A 15,892-nucleotide genomic window follows, 5' to 3' on the forward strand; every position below is an offset into this window, starting at 1 on the left:
TAAGGTCTTGAATCCAAAGTCCTCCACAACCCACACATCTTTTTAACACCCACACAAATGTTTGACAAATCACAAAAAAAAAATCTCTGTCAAATGTGCATTTTAAAAATCACTACTCTTCAGCCTTAATTTTTTAGATTTTCTATAGATCTCTCTAACTGCTGTCAAGTGAGCCTTAATTCGCTTCTATGTAGTCAAACCAGCTGCCCCTATATAATGTAATGCGCCCGTACAGTGATATTTAAGGTAAATTCATTGAAACTGCTCAGAGCAAATTGCATGATATTCACAGAACTGTTCACTGTGGGTTTTTTTTTTTTTTATAAAATGCCTTTGGATATAGACTGTACAGTAAAATTTCTCATTATAGTAAAAAAAAAAGTAATTAAAATAAAACTGTTGAAAAAATTCAATGTCTAATACATTCTAGAGGACCTAAGGTATCTTCTCACAAACTTACAGAACTTTTCACTGTGGAATATCAGAATAAAATGCCCCTGGATATAGACTGTACAATAAAATATTGCACGATATTAAAAATTATTTTAAACTAAACTGTCACTTTCCAGTCTCTAATTCCACTTCAGTTACATTCTAGAGGACCTCAAGTATCTTCTCACAAACTTACAGGGCTTTTCACTATGGGAATTCATAATAAAATGCACTTGTTGCAAAACAGCCTGAAATCCAAGCAAACTAGGAGTCTGCTTGTTACAAAACAGTCTGAAATCCAAGAAAACAAGGAATCTTCTTGTTGTAAAAAAAAGAAGAAGAAAAAGCATGAAGTCCAAGCAACCAGGAGTCTGCTTGTGTTGGAATTATCTGTTATTCTGTCTCTTATTCTTTCTCTGTTGTCTGTCTCTGTGGATGGGGGTCACTATCTGATTGGCATACTATCAGATATCTATGCATGCGTAATTCACGTAACCTCTCTCTTTGCATTTATAGATTAATCATGCAAGATGCTTTGCTACAATGATCATGTGCTAATATTGTTTTTAAACTATGATTAAACTAAATACATTTACTCCATCTGCTTAACTTTCTCTGTCCCACTTAAAGTAAGATTATATAATCACAAAAAGATATATTTTATGTCTTATTGTTTTGTTGCAAAATCTGTGTCTCCAATAATAAGTAAGTAGTATCAAGGCAGGAGTTTGTGTTTTGAAAGTTTTGTTCCAGGTCAGGTCACGGACATGGTGTGCTGAGCAGAAAGATAACTGTCTTCTCTGCATGGTATATGACATGTCTACATTGAAAAAACTGACAAATCAACGGATTGAAAGGAGGCGACCTCTGGAGAGTTCAACCTACATTTTTTATTAATCCTCTGTTAGGTTATAAAAAGGGTTCAAGGGAAAGTAGACTGGTTCAGCCTTCATGAACTGATCACGCTCTGTAACTGCGCATTTCTTGAGGTATTGTAACAAAATTAAGTTACACTGACAACTCGGATGTCTCCTGCTCATTATTCCCCATCAAACGATCGGCGCAGAGAAATAGGTGAGGATTTTGTGTTGGAGTAGGATAACTTAATTTTAAAGGTTTTCTCAATGCATTTCTAAACACTTGTTGCAAAACAGCCTGAAATCCAAGTAAACTAGGAGTCTGCTTGTTACAAAACAGCCTGAAATTCAAGCAGGTTCATCATTTTTTGGAAGTTTTTTTAGAGTGCCGACAGGCAATTCACAAATGATGAACTGAAGTCTCAGGCTGTTCAGCATATCTTCATCGTCCTGTGCTTCTCCTTGCCGTACATCATCGTAAGGTGGAGATGAGCCAGTGGACCCATCACCATTTGTTATAAGGTAGACAAATTGAATTAAAGCTGTTACGTTATCAGCATGTTCTGGCGGCCCAAAACAGCTGGTTGTGGTTGGTCACGTAGCTTGCTGTACTTTTTACACATGTATAGGACAGCACTATTGCAGCTGGAACTACATTATATAGGGGCGGCTGGTTTGACTATGGAGAAGCGAATGAGCTTTTTAAAAACATACCTTTCATTGTTATGTCATTAAAGCAAACTCAAACTCCCCAATATATTAGTGCATATTATTGCATTTATCAAAAGCATTTCTACAGTACATAGAAAATGACAAAAAAGTATAATTGTGATATCAAGGAACTGTAAATGTTTACTTTTTTTTTCTGGAGGACACTTGTAAAAAAAAAAAAAAAAAAAAAAAAAAAACCTGACAAGCACATTAATTATTCACTTCACATACACACCACAATATATTTCAACAAACTTTATTTTTATACATACAGTATATGTGTTTTGACTAGTGATTCAAAAGGTGTAACAATGTGAAATAATAAATACAATTTATTTCAGCTCTACAGTCATCCGTTCCTATAAGTGTGCCCTTCTGGCACACTTTTTTAAACCATTGTTCAGAAAATACTCACTGACAATAACATCTGGATGACTGATGACAGCTATGCTAAACACCAGCTCATTTTATTGCAGCTATGGCTTGCATTATAGGACGTGACCGGGGGAGGGAGGAATGTGTAATTGTAGTTTCAGTGCTTTTTCAAGCTCGAGCAGCCTCCTCATCCTCATCCTTCACCTGTGGGGGGAGAATAAACTTAAGTTAACACTTTCAAGTAACACAAACTTTTCCCATAGCTTAATACAGTTATTAAGTGTTTGGTTACTTTATGTGTGCTAACTGTAGCTGTCAAATATAAGTAATGACAAGGTATGTACCAATATAAGCAGGTATCTGATCATAAAAAGTCATAATTACAGTGCTTTTACAACCTACAAAATTACAACATAAAACAACTGTTTTCAAAGTCATGGCAGCTCTAAAAGGTGTGAAGTGTGTTTACAGCATATGCTCTGGCAAAGAAAACAAACCTGCTCCACTGATTCAACTTCAGGGACGTAAAACTGCAGCATGTTTTGGATTCCACTCTTCAGAGTAACAATGGAACTGGGACAACTGGTACAGGAGCCCTGCAGCTTCAGTTTAACAATGCCGTCCTCAAACCCCCGATACACAACATCACCTCCATCCTCCTGCACTGTTGGCCTGGGGGAGGAAGAACATCAACAAGTGTGGGAATGGATAGAAAGCCATAATAACAACTAGGAACAGATATAGATACAGTATGATCACAAGCTGCTACCTTATTCGAGTGTCCAACAGTTCTTTGATCATGGCGACTACTTCATCGTCATCATCTGAAGGTGCTGAAAAGACAAGTGGAGATTCTTTTGCATTCACAAACCAAAGTTCTGTCTATTTTAATGTTTTTTTAAGCACAGCTGCATGAAATCTGTACCTGTATCTGGACTAGGTGTGCTGTCCTCATTGACCACAGGAAGTCCAGATGTGAAAAAGTCCATAATTGTTGCAAATACATCAGGCTTGATTACCTTCCATTCAATGTGTTCATCAGGCTAAATGGAGACAGAAAGAAAACAAGTTATTCCCGGCAATGACGTTCAATGTGTCCCAGTATGAAGTTCATATAAACTTGACCTGGTTTTACCCTTGTTATAGTGATGAAGTCAGGGCCCAGGAAGACACTCTTTACTCCTTCAATCCTGAACAGCTGCCTGAGGACAAAACAGGACTTTACTGAGGTTTTGACACATTTGGGACAAATTTGGTTTAAAAAACGTTTAACAAGGCTTTACAAACCAAACTAATAATAGATATTATGCTTAAAATCAGAAAGTAAATGCTGCATATATCGGACAGTATTAAAAAAAAAGCTGGGATTCTGCAAAAACAGAATAAAAAAAGGAGGAAATTATTGGCAAATCCTTATATTCTGGTGAAAATGGTCAAGAGAATATATTTAATGTTCAAACTGATAAAGTTATTTTTTTTGTGAATATATAAACTCATTTTGAATTTGATGCATTTTGTTTCATTTACGTGTTTACACAGCATCACAGCTTTTTTCCAATTGGGAATGTAATCATCATTACAGCACTTACAGTATTTCTGTTTAGACTGTTAACAATTATTTAAAATGCAACACGATGTAAAATCTCAAACAAGAAACAGAACAGAATCTAGTCATGCATTATTTCAGACACTTTTAGACATTTAATTGGACAGATACGTTTTTAAGGACACATTCTGTAGTATGAAAGACAACCTGAGGAGCACACAGAAGTCTATTGAGTTTTTACCGTTTGTCTATAAAGGACTACTGTAAAAAAAGGGAAAAAAAGCCACCAGATTTATCATCACATCAAGATATAACACTTATAGCATCTGTTTTCAGGACTGTCTAACACTTTATGATTCTGCAGTGAATACTCATCTTGGAGAGATATATTCAGATATTGTGTGATTGTTTTGCATAATATGCTTGTATTTTTTAAATTTCTTTTTATACCTACATCTATTTAGATATAATTTTAAACAAAATGCTTTTATTTAATTCCTCTTCCAAACTACATTGAGGATATTTTAGTGTTAATTTATTTACAATATGTCATGCCACTGTCTATATGAATGTATATTTTTACATATATTTTTACATAATAGGCTTAAATATATTTTTTACACCCACGTCAAGAATATTTCAGAAAGCATGTATTTGTTATTATGTATATTTAAATGTTTGCTTTTTCTTTCTCTCAATTTGACTAATAAATAATGTTATTAATAATACTATTATTAAGGGTCTAACAAAATGCAGGCTGTGAAATTATTACTCTGTTCAGCAACCTTGTATCTAATAAGTCATATACCTGGCTAAAGGTGAGCAGTGCGCATCACGAGGGCCGTCAAAATTCATTGTCCCTGATTCAAGAACTATACAACCGGGCAGGAACTTTAAACTGTTCGGATTTGGTGTGTCCTGTGTCTGCACAAACATGGTCCTTCCTGAAAGGAGAAACGCAAAGAACAAGGATATTACAGCAGTCACTCTATTCAAGTAAGACAGCCGCAAGCAGGCAAAAGCATACAAACCAGGAACAACCCAATGAGGGTTTTGTGGCATTCTGTTTGGTACTGCTTTGTTGTGTGAAGGCCAGTGTAATCCAGCGCACTGATATCCACTGACTGCAAGACTAAGACAACACAAAAGAGAGATTCAACATGTTACTAGAAGTAAAATCAGACTTCATGAACAAATAAATGCTGCCTGTTTCATATCCCCCATTCCACTTGTGGGTGTAGCAGTAACAGATTCAAAAAGGAATTAGTCAGGTAAAACTATTCCACTTACTTATTGACATTGGCATCAGACAACTAACCCTGCAATGACTCATGCACCAAATATCATGTTATTCTAGTCATCATTTGTCTTGCCAAGGGGAATGCATGTCTGTATTTGCAATTATCAATTTTGAGTAGAAAGCCAAATATTTGCTTCTTAAACATTTTTTAAAAAACCCAAACACATTCAACAAATGACGCAATGTTGCATTTCATTTAGCAGACGTTTTTATCCATAGCGAAAATACATTTACAACAGTTCACCTTGAGCTCTGGTAAAATTACAAAAGACATTTTATTGACAAAACAAATATCGAGAAAATAATAAGCAGATTAATGGAAAATGAAAAATAACTGAAATGAACCCTATTAGAGGGGTAGCAAGAAGGTTTATTTTCCAACGAAATAACTCAAAAAGAAAGCTACACTAGAGGCAAACCGGAGTCAATCCACTCAAGAATTTATGGCATGGCTTGCTATTCACTCACAAAACCCATGACACTCATGACACAATGTCAGTCTCGACAGACTTCAAGTAGTTTTGCCAAAATAACACTGAAATGACAAGACACATGTGACTAGAAGGAGGTGTTTAAAACTGTTTACTTGATTTTTAAATCAAATAAATAATAAAATAATTGTTAGTATAGTACAACATCAAACAGTAATAACTATTTAAATACTAAAATAACGGTACATATTTATTATCGTGCTGCTCTGTTTTATAATCCTCATGCGTCACTTTGCAACTTAGCCAGCTAACTGTTAGCCGCTAAAAGCGCCAGCCAGCCTCTGGTGCTTGACGGGTCCACGCTTTAGGACAAGCATGAAAAAAAAGTAAAATAAGAAGACATCGCACTCTCACAACTGACAAAAATGTAAACTTACGGCCGAGAAAGCCTTGCTGAAACACCCAACAACCTGCCGACCTGCCTGTAAGTCGCCATGTTTGTTATGATTATCTAAAAAACGGAAAGTGTCCGTTACATGAGCGGAAGTGACGCAATATTATGGTCCGTGTGTCTAAGTTCGCCCCTCAACATCCAACCGTCTGCTAACGCGACTTTGCAAAAAGCTCAGAAATAACATTAAAAAAATGCCGTCTGGCAAAAACTTTAGGCGGAGGAGGGGCTCGTCAGATGCGGAAGAGGATGAGACAACTCAAGAAGTCAGGTAAAGGACTTAAATGGAACTACAACATGAAGAAATAGACTAGTTAGCTAACGTTAGCTCAACGTTATGTTAGCTGATGTGGCCAACTGCTGCATCAGTGAAAATCAAGTTGAAAACTAGCATAGCGTTTTATTTATGAACCTTTTGTGTTTGGTTGCAGTTGTGTCTTTTAGCTCATTTATTTGTATTTCTTGGTCGTTTAGATCAAAAGTAGAAGAGGCTAAAGAGCTCCAGAGCTTGAGGAAACGACAGACTGGAGTCAGGTAAGAGTGAGCAAGTCAGTGTGAACTGTGCAGTGGTGAAAGATAACTAAGTACATTTACTCAGGTACTTGTACTTTACTTGAGCATTTCCATTTTATATAACTTTTATGGAGTAACAACTTCACTACATTTTTTGTGATCAATTTTTTATTGGTTTTTCCATTTGGTTTAAAATACACAAACAAGCAGGTGTGGTAAGCATCAATTGGGCAATAATAGCAACAGCAACAAAGAAGATAAAATGGTAGTGTAGCATAACAAGCAAAAGATAAATAAATAACAATGGCGATACTACCAACCAAACATATCAACAATATTGAGCGTTGAAAAATAAGAAAAAGGGAAATAATAATAATAATAATGAAAAATAGATAGACAACCCCCACACGCCCCCGAAATTTCAAGGGGTCCACAGGCTTTGTCTCCATGAAGTACACTGATGAACATACAAACATGCATGTGAACACATACACATAGCAGTTCAGAGCTTTTAAACAAGCCTCAACCAATACTGCCCTGGACCACTTAAATGGAGTCAAAGCTAAAAGAAACTCCAAAAAAAAGGGGGGGGGAGAAAATATATACTCGGAGTGCCACTCTCCGGCATCAGCACCCAGTTTACCAGCGAATGGCAGGTGTTGCACCGAGCCTTGCCTGGTGTTGGCTCAGTGAAATGGGCTAATTGATCGGCAAACATATCAGCCGATGCCGATACAAGTAAAAAAAACGCAAATATCGGCCTGATATATCGGTCGACCTCTATCCACTACATTTAGCTGACAGCTTTTGTTAGTTTTCAGTTAAAATTAACCTCATGACATTATCAGTAGTTAAAATGAGCCATACTCACTTACTTTTACTTTTGATGCTGATACTTTTGTACTTTTACTTAAGTAAATTTTTAATGCAAGACTTAACCTTGTAGTTATTTCACAGTGTGGTATTAGTACAATATACCTTACTAAGGAAGGGATCTGAATAATTCTTCCACCACTGGAACAATGAGCCAGGCATATGTATGGATTAAAACTTGTAATGCTCTTTTGAACATGTTTCAATAGACAATGTTTAATTAGGTCCAATGATATGACATATTTATTGATATTTTTCTGTTTTGTTTAGTGTGACTGCCCTGCTGGTAGGGGAGAAACTGCCCCCAGAGTCTGAAATTGATGTAAGTTACCTTTAAGGATTTGTTTGTTTGGACGTAAGTTTAATTTTCTGTTTGTTTCATATTTTGTTATTAAAGTAACATTTTCTTACAGAATGACCCTTTTAAACTGAAGACTGGAGGGGTTGTAGACATGAAGAAAGTTAAAGACAGGAACAGGGACATGTAAGTAACATGTATAGTACATACATTATGTCATTATGATATGTAAAATGTGTGCCATCACTTATGACACTGATTTTAATTCAAGATGACCTCTGTTCCACATGCAGGACAGAAGAAGAGACGGACCTGAACCTGGGCACCTCCTTTTCGGCTGAAACTAACAGAAGAGACGAGGATGCTGACATGTATGTGTTTTTTATTACTTGTGACATAAACACTTACACAAACACTCTCGCTCTCTTTGGCATTCAGAAAGTGCAACGGGCTACATACTGGTCAAACTCCAGTTAAGTGAACTGGTTCACCTGGTTCTGTATCACCCCCCTCAACCAGATAATTTACAGTATTTTTATTTGTTTTCATGAGTATAAATACAGCTGCTTTATCTGTAATTTTAGCTCGAATTTACTGCACATCCTGCACATAAATGGCACATCTAAAACAACATAGGATGCAAGATTGTAATCGTCTATATTTAAGAAACAATTATGGATACTTCCACACAGCAGCTGATAAAGTGCTTCTTATAATTTAAAAAAAAACGTATTTCTTTTATAAATCTACTCTCACAGGATGAAATATATTGAGACCGAGCTGAAAAAGAAGAAAGGGTTGGTGGAAGCTGAGGAGCAGAAAGTTAAGGTGAAGAATGCAGAGGACCACCTGTATGAGCTGCCTGAGAACATCCGAGTCAATTCTGCAAAGAAGACAGAGGAGATGTTGTCTAATCAGATGCTGAGTGGGATCCCTGAAGTCGACCTTGGCATTGAGTATGCACAGGAGATTTTTTTTTTTATCTGCAAGAAAGACATTCTGCGTTGAGTCTAGCAGATAGAAAGCGTACAACTCTGTTACTGACAGCCTGATTCTGTGATTTCTTTCCCCAGTGCAAAGATAAAGAATATTATCCAGACAGAGGATGCAAAAGCCAAGCTTCTGGCAGAACAAAGGAACAAGAAAAAAGACCACGGCACGTCATTTGTACCCACCAACATCGCTGTCAACTACGTCCAACACAACCGCTGTGAGTGCTGGTATTCTGTGAGGACATCGGAGGGTAATGAGAGGTGACATGTTGGTTAAATATGTAAATGTCTTTTTTCAGTCTATCATGAGGATGTGAACGCACCACAGAGGCACCACAGACACAGAGAAGAGCCCAAAGCCAGGCCGCTGCGTGTGGGAGACACTGAGAAACCAGGTCCAGAGGGTAAGAGACTGTACACATTGTTACTTACAGTATGGCAGTTCAGTGCCACAAAACTTCAGGATACTGCTACACTAAAACAGAAGCATATGTAACTGTACTTGTTTCTGTAGACTCTCTTTATGCCTTTTTTAAAAAAAAAACATTTAAAGGTTCTATTGCGTCATTAACCAGATAAAATGAGTTGGAAACTTCTAATCTGATTTATATCTTCTGTTATTACTTCAGCTTCACCACCACCCAACTACCGCAAACGTCCAAACAACGAAAAGGCCACAGATGACTACCATTATGAGAAGTTCAAGAAGATGAATCGACGATACTGATGATCTGGATGGTTCTTTCCCACCTGAAGACTAAATAACTCAATTTGTTGTCCATCTTTTTGAAGATGAAGTTACAAATATTATTTGCAGGCTGGTTCAACTGTCAGAGGTCTGCATATTTTGTAAATATTGTAAAAAGCTCATTGTGCTTATTTGTTTACAGTACATTTGCTTTGCCATGTGTTATGTTAAGGTAATTCCACATCACTGAGGTAATCATGTGGCTCTGGATTGTCTGATATTCAAGGAATACAGTGGCAAAGAAATTGTTAAACTGAGGTGTATTCCTGCTCTGATTATGAGATATTTGCTTTTTGACCCAGTTAAATGTTGACTTTTAGTTGTAGAATTTTGTTTTTAGGGCTTTTAAAATATTAAAAAATACAAAACCACAAAATTGAAGTTGTTCTTTTATTGTGACCACTTGAGTTAAAAAAAAAAAGCTGAAATAAGACATTACAAAATGTAGGAACATACACTCAATACCAACATAAAAAATGCATACTGGCAATTAAACGTTAGAAAAGTACACTAAAAAATAAAGTCTGCATTTTTTTTACTTCAGTATTTAAACAGCATATAGGTCAGTGTGCACATTTAGTCATTTTTCAAAAAGTCATTTTACAGGAATGTTACTTCTGGTACATTATACAGGCAATCATTCTTCTGATTCTAATGACTTTGTCCAGGTATTTCTAATTAAGTAATTTATTTTACTCCTGTCAAACCTGTTTATGCAACAAAAAAACAAAACTTTATACCTTTAGTCCATGACACATTACAGCGGCAGACCTAGTCAGACACTAGTTCACAATTTGTAATGAAAACTATATTAGCTTGGGATGCATGATGCATATCAACACCAATAATGGTAAATTGATATTGTTTTGCATTATAGCCAATTTATTACTGATAATACAAAGCCAAATTGTTTTTACTGACAATTATTTCTGACTAACAAGTTCAGTGAGTACACATTCAGATACAGCAGGTGGTGGACAGTTAACGTTATTGAATATTTGATTTTGATTTGACAGATTATGTTTGAATTGTTTGGAAACAAGATGCTTAAAAAGGAAATGTATGCTTGTGAAGTTTTCTGATGTAGTTTACTAGAAAAATAAAACATTTGAAGAGACAGAACTGTGTTTTTGTTGTGTTAACTGATAGAGATGTCAGACTTAGTTTATACAGTTATGGAAAAAAATATTAGACCAATGTTTTCTTAAATTTCTGGTTCATTTTAATGCCTGGTACAACTAATGGTACATTTGTTTGGACAAATATAATGATAACAAAAATAGCTCATAAGAGTTTAATTTAAGAGCTGAAATCTAGCCATTTTCCATGGTTTTCTTGATAATAACCAAATCATTGTGTGATTTAAGTGATTTAAATTCATGGATTTGAATGAACTCTGGTCATTACTTCAAGTCAGAATATTTTAGCCATAAAAGAACTAAATCATGCATCTCTTGCCTGATCAAAGTTGTTAAAATCTCTCCATGGGTTTCTTTATAATAACCATATCATTATCAAGAAAACCATGGAAAATGGCTAGATAATTAAATTAAATTAAACTCTTATGAGCAACTTTTGTTGTCATCATTATGTTTGTCCAAACAAATGTACCGTAAGTTGTACCAGGCATTAAAATGAACAAGAAAACAAGGGTGGTCTAATATTTTTTTCCACGACTGTACATCTTTACTTAGACTTTCTTTGTACATAAACTACAAATGATGAACTTATTTTTAAAATACAAAAAATACCAGTTATTGTATCTGTACCGGTCATGAGTAGCAGGTAATTATCAGTTGAAAAAAAAGTATACCAAATCAGAATCATTGTCAACTTTCCTCCTCATGGTTTCTCTATAGAGGACGTCCCGTGTCCATTGAGGTGAAGTTGGGGGTTCGTTTCCTGTGAAGGAGGTCCCTCCACGTCCTCTCGGTCGCCCTGCGTGGAGCTGCAGCTGCTGCCTGGGGAGGCCCAACTGTCCCGCTGGCGGTAGGCCTCACACAGCGGCAGATCAGTGCTGTCCCACTGACTGTAGCTTTGCAGAGCGGAAACCAGTGGGAGGCAAAGAATCAGCGCAGCACAGAAGGAGAGGAGCAGACGAGAGCGGCAGGTCAGAATAAGCACATTCATCCACATAGAGAAGCACATAAAAGGCACACGTACGATAGAAGCATGGAGGTTATGCAGAAGCACTGGAAACTGGATCAACACCTAATTATCCACTAGATACTGTAGTCAGAGGTGTGATTGATCAACTGTTGATTTTAAGTTCAGCAAAAACGGTGTGATTAGTTGCTGATGGAGGAGAAAGCAGAGCGAGTGCAGCGAGGAAGGAAGGCCCACACCCAACATGCTCCACACAGGACTGAGAGACACTTCTTGATACTTTGACACAGAAAACAAGACAAACTACTACAGTGTTTTGTCTCTACTTTATTTCTCAATCATTCTGGGACTACTGGAACAGCTGGCACAAACCGGAACACAAGTACATGTGTGGTTGACACAGCTTGCATGTTTACAGCTTGAGTCACTTCTGGTCTTAAGGACGGAGTCATTTAAAAATAATGACCAAATTGCTTTAACAGAAAAAGAATTCTCCTTGGGGAAACTCTTAAGTAGTTTCAGATTTAACCTCGAAAAAATAAGAGCAAACACTCAGGCCTAATTTTACAGTCTTTACCAAACATTCATCCTTACAAACTACTTTACAGGTTCCATTTATGATTTAAATATTACATATAAATAATCTTGAATAAAACTGAATGATTCATCTATAAAATCATCTGATATAGTTTTAGTAATTCTTCTAAAGGGGGTTTTCTACAAAACTTTGTGTTGCAGAAGCCTTTTCACAACCGTCTAACATTTCATCCACAAATGAAAAGTGATTTAAATTCATGGATTTGAATGAACTCAGGTCATTACTTCAAGTCAGAATATTTTAGTCGTAAAAGAACTAAGATCAAAGGCCTCATTTCTTAAATTTCACTAAACCATGAATCTCTTGCAAGAGCCTGATAAAAGTTGTTAAAACCTCTCTAGTGGACGCTGCAGACCAGGAAATCAAACATCTAACCACCATTTTGTAATAAATGCAGCACAAGATCAAAAGCTTTCTGTCCTGAATTGTTAAAGTAAACCTGAAAAGCCCCCTGGCTTTCAAACTGCATCAATAAACTGCATTAAATGCTTAAAAATACATGTCGCACTTTGGTAGTTTAAGGACTGTATAGATTTACACAGCTAATATTCAGTTGTTTACCCCTTTAATTCTGAAGTTCTCTCTACTTTGACCAATTATGACACATGTCGTAGAGCAGAAAAAAGTCAAGGCACTTACTAATCAACAACAAAGTCACTTAGTGAGATGATCTCCATCACACCGACCCTCAGCAATGATCTGTGTTGATGAATGGTACCGTTTGGATATGACGATGAGATAAATTCAACCCAAAAGGTGTCAGGTTTAGATGTTGGCAGAAGGAAACCCTTCCCTGGGCTCAGCAGTGAATGGTAAAGGTGAGACAGTACATGGTGCTGGGCATGGGACAACAGTGCAGGGCGGTGGGATGGGGGCAAGTATGAGCCTACTTGTACCTGGAGGAGTAATATTCTTCCTCTAGCTCATACAGGTCGATGGCGATCTCGTCACGGAGCGAGGTGAGTTTCTTGTCACACTCCTCCTGCAGCGAGCGGAGCTGCTGGTTCTGGAGGCTGATGGCGTCGTTCACTGAGGGAAAGTCGTTTAGAATCAGGAACTGCTTCAGATCGGACACCAGCTTCATCAGCGACTCACCAGCTCGCACCTGATAAAACAACAAAGAAATGGGTTGATAAAATCGTTATTATAATTATTCTGAAAACAGTTGAAAACAGCATCTATCTAGTTATAAAAGCAAGAAGCGTCTGTGTGTGTGTCTAGGGCATATCTAGATCTTATATGTGGCTTGTGCATGGCATGATGGTGAGCATCCTTGATTTTGAAGATTTTTTTCATTCATTTTTCAAAATATCATCATTATTTACGTAGGACTTATTGCATGGTTTCTGACCGGACTCCTGTTAGGGGAGCTCCGCCCCATTGTGTGATAGGCCTACACCTGGACAGTACCCCAATTCGCTCTGGATTTCCACGCTTGACTCATCTTACCTGTATGTCTATGTAGCCTACCTTTCGGAGTGTTAAAGTGCGCTACAAGGTTTGATTTTTCAATAATATTCAAATAGTTTCCAGCGAATATCAATGTTCAATGTGTGCTGGATGGTGTGCGTACCTTATGAAAAGTAAGTGTTTAATGGAGTTGCAGACGCTGTAGTGTGGCATGTAATGTGCAAATTCTGTTATTCTAATACTAATACATACTTCCTACGGGCACTGCACTAGTACTGCCAAAAACATGAATTAAAGCATGAATTGACATCTCAAACTTTATAAAGATACAAAAAATATCAAGCTGAAATTTGGGGAAATTATGCTCAGCTACAAAATTTTAATTTAAAATGGTACAGTCATAAAACATCTAATCTAGGGTTTGAAGATTTTACTCATTAAAAACATCCTTAATGAAGAGTTGTAACAAGTTGATACAGGAATTATGTAATACTGTCAGACAGTGTTGAATGAATTTTAGTTTCAATGTTACAGCTTCAAGTGAGTTGCTGTTCACATTCATTCAGAAAACACTAAACCCACAACGAGGACTGTACTGAAATGTTGGCTGTGTGTGAATGTATTTCCTTCAGAAAGTATCATTCAGTATTCAGTATCATCAGCAGATTCAGTGTTAGCCTACACTTTTTTATTCTGATTTATTTTAAGCAAAGTGATAATTTTACAGTATTACTACTGAATTTGTGCAGAATTTTCTGAATTTTCCTGTGCCCCCATTAACCCTCTGAAATCTTCGGCTATGTCCGTTAAAAAATCTTCACCATGCCATGTTGGTATCAGTTTTTTCAGCGTTGCCTCACCTATATGTCCTGATAATTAATTTTTAACTTTGACTTACTTGAACAAAATTTTTAACCCAAAAGAAACTAAGGAAACATAAAATCTGATCTTGAAAATTATGCTTCAAAACACATCATTTTAAATATTGCAAATTTGAATACAGGTTGCATATATAACATATAACAGGTAAAATGAGGATAATATCTAGTTCAATATTTTACTAAATATATTTGACATTATCTCCAGTTTTACTTGGCTGAATATCATCAAAAAAAAAATCTGGTATGGAGTTTCAAGCCAGAACTTTAGAGGGAAGCTGATGGCAAGACTCAATGTTGCTTCATTTTTATGTCTTCACGTCATGAAGAAGTAATATGCAGGTGTTTTCATGGAATCCAGAAGGTTAAAGATGCCTTACCAAGTAAAAAAATAAGGTGAAAAAATAAATTGCATTACTTACAATGTTGGCAGCTCTGACGTGCATCTCATAATGGTCCTGCTCCGCTTGGGTTGCTCGGGAAACCTGTGTCTCATCCTCTATCTGGAGAAGGGAAACAGTGTGAGAATGTCACATTTACTCACATGTTTGGAGAGCGAAAGGTGACAGGAAATGGGAGAGGTGCTGATAATGAGATGTAACTATGCTTATCCCGCAGAGAAAGCGTTAGAAAAACAGCTCTGTATTTCTGTACCTTTGCTGTTTTGATGATCTCTGTGAAGTTGTCCAGGATGGACCTGATGTCATCTTTCAGTCTCTTGTTGTAGTTTTGTAGCAGAGTCTCTTTGCTCTGTGGGAGCACTCTCTGAGTAGCCATCGTGCTCAGGAAAAGGCAACACTGCGCGTCTTACCTGTTCACGCACAGAAATTAATTCAGCGGATGAGGTTTGTAGTGAAAAACAGTGAAAACATTAATGATGAGCGAACAACTACCTAGCATGAAAAGGCGCGTGCTTTCCTAACACAAACGGATGAAAAAAACGGGCATCTCACGTGGTTTTCATGTAATACTGCACGAATGTATATTTTATAACAGGTTTTGTAAAGGTTATCACTTACTTCTTACCGCATACTTTGAAAACAATGTAGTTATTGTGTAAATGACCAAGACCAACAGCCTTTGTTCTTCTTCTACTATATGTTCAGGCGGCCAACATCCGGTGTGTAACTATGCGTTACCGCCCCCTAGTGACGCTTAAAATAAAATAAAATAAAATAAAATAAAATAAAATAAAATAAAATAAAATAAAATAAAATAAAATAGTTCAGGGTGGTTTTAAGAAGCAGAAAAGATATGATAGAGATTATGATAATGTAACATAAAACACAATGATACTATCACAATTGAATATCTCTAAACATGTTTCATCTGTTGTCCGCTCATCCAGTTCTTTTGCAAAATAATTCTAGTAT

At 36.6% G+C, this 15,892-nt stretch overlaps 3 protein-coding genes across 6 annotated transcripts; 1 reads left to right on the forward strand and 2 right to left on the reverse strand.

Moving 5' to 3' along the window:
• Positions 1-2,044: 2,044 nt before the first annotated feature.
• nfu1 (NFU1 iron-sulfur cluster scaffold homolog (S. cerevisiae)) lies at positions 2,045-6,189 on the reverse strand. The gene is made up of 8 exons (XM_059336945.1): positions 6,090-6,189; positions 4,953-5,053; positions 4,730-4,865; positions 3,511-3,577; positions 3,301-3,418; positions 3,145-3,208; positions 2,873-3,047; positions 2,045-2,579 (listed from the first exon to the last, which is right to left on the reverse strand). The coding sequence occupies exons 1-8, from the start codon at positions 6,146-6,148 to the stop codon at positions 2,544-2,546; spliced, it is 756 nt and encodes a 251-aa protein (XP_059192928.1). The 5' UTR covers positions 6,149-6,189; the 3' UTR covers positions 2,045-2,543.
• A 1-nt stretch (position 6,190) lies between these two features.
• c7h9orf78 (chromosome 7 C9orf78 homolog) lies at positions 6,191-9,903 on the forward strand. Its single transcript, XM_059336943.1, has 9 exons — positions 6,191-6,374; positions 6,578-6,637; positions 7,760-7,811; positions 7,903-7,973; positions 8,081-8,158; positions 8,546-8,743; positions 8,861-8,997; positions 9,079-9,183; positions 9,409-9,903. The coding sequence occupies exons 1-9, from the start codon at positions 6,298-6,300 to the stop codon at positions 9,504-9,506; spliced, it is 876 nt and encodes a 291-aa protein (XP_059192926.1). The 5' UTR covers positions 6,191-6,297; the 3' UTR covers positions 9,507-9,903.
• Positions 9,904-11,190: 1,287 nt separating this feature from the next.
• med22 (mediator complex subunit 22) lies at positions 11,191-15,646 on the reverse strand. 4 transcript variants are annotated; one of them, XM_059336946.1, is made up of 5 exons: positions 15,539-15,646; positions 15,174-15,330; positions 14,942-15,022; positions 13,128-13,336; positions 11,191-11,562 (listed from the first exon to the last, which is right to left on the reverse strand). In XM_059336946.1, exons 2-5 carry the CDS (start codon positions 15,294-15,296, stop codon positions 11,370-11,372), a joined length of 606 nt encoding a protein of 201 aa, XP_059192929.1. In that variant the 5' UTR covers positions 15,297-15,330; positions 15,539-15,646; the 3' UTR covers positions 11,191-11,369. The 4 variants fall into 4 exon arrangements, with proteins under 4 accessions (XP_059192929.1, XP_059192931.1, XP_059192930.1 ...); XM_059336948.1 differs by having other exon boundaries at positions 15,546-15,633; XM_059336947.1 differs by having other exon boundaries at positions 15,413-15,547.
• Between the last annotated feature and the right edge of the window lie 246 nt (positions 15,647-15,892).

Source organism: Centropristis striata, chromosome 7 (genome assembly GCF_030273125.1).
Source record: "Centropristis striata isolate RG_2023a ecotype Rhode Island chromosome 7, C.striata_1.0, whole genome shotgun sequence".
Classification (NCBI taxonomy): Eukaryota; Metazoa; Chordata; class Actinopteri; order Perciformes; family Serranidae; genus Centropristis; species Centropristis striata.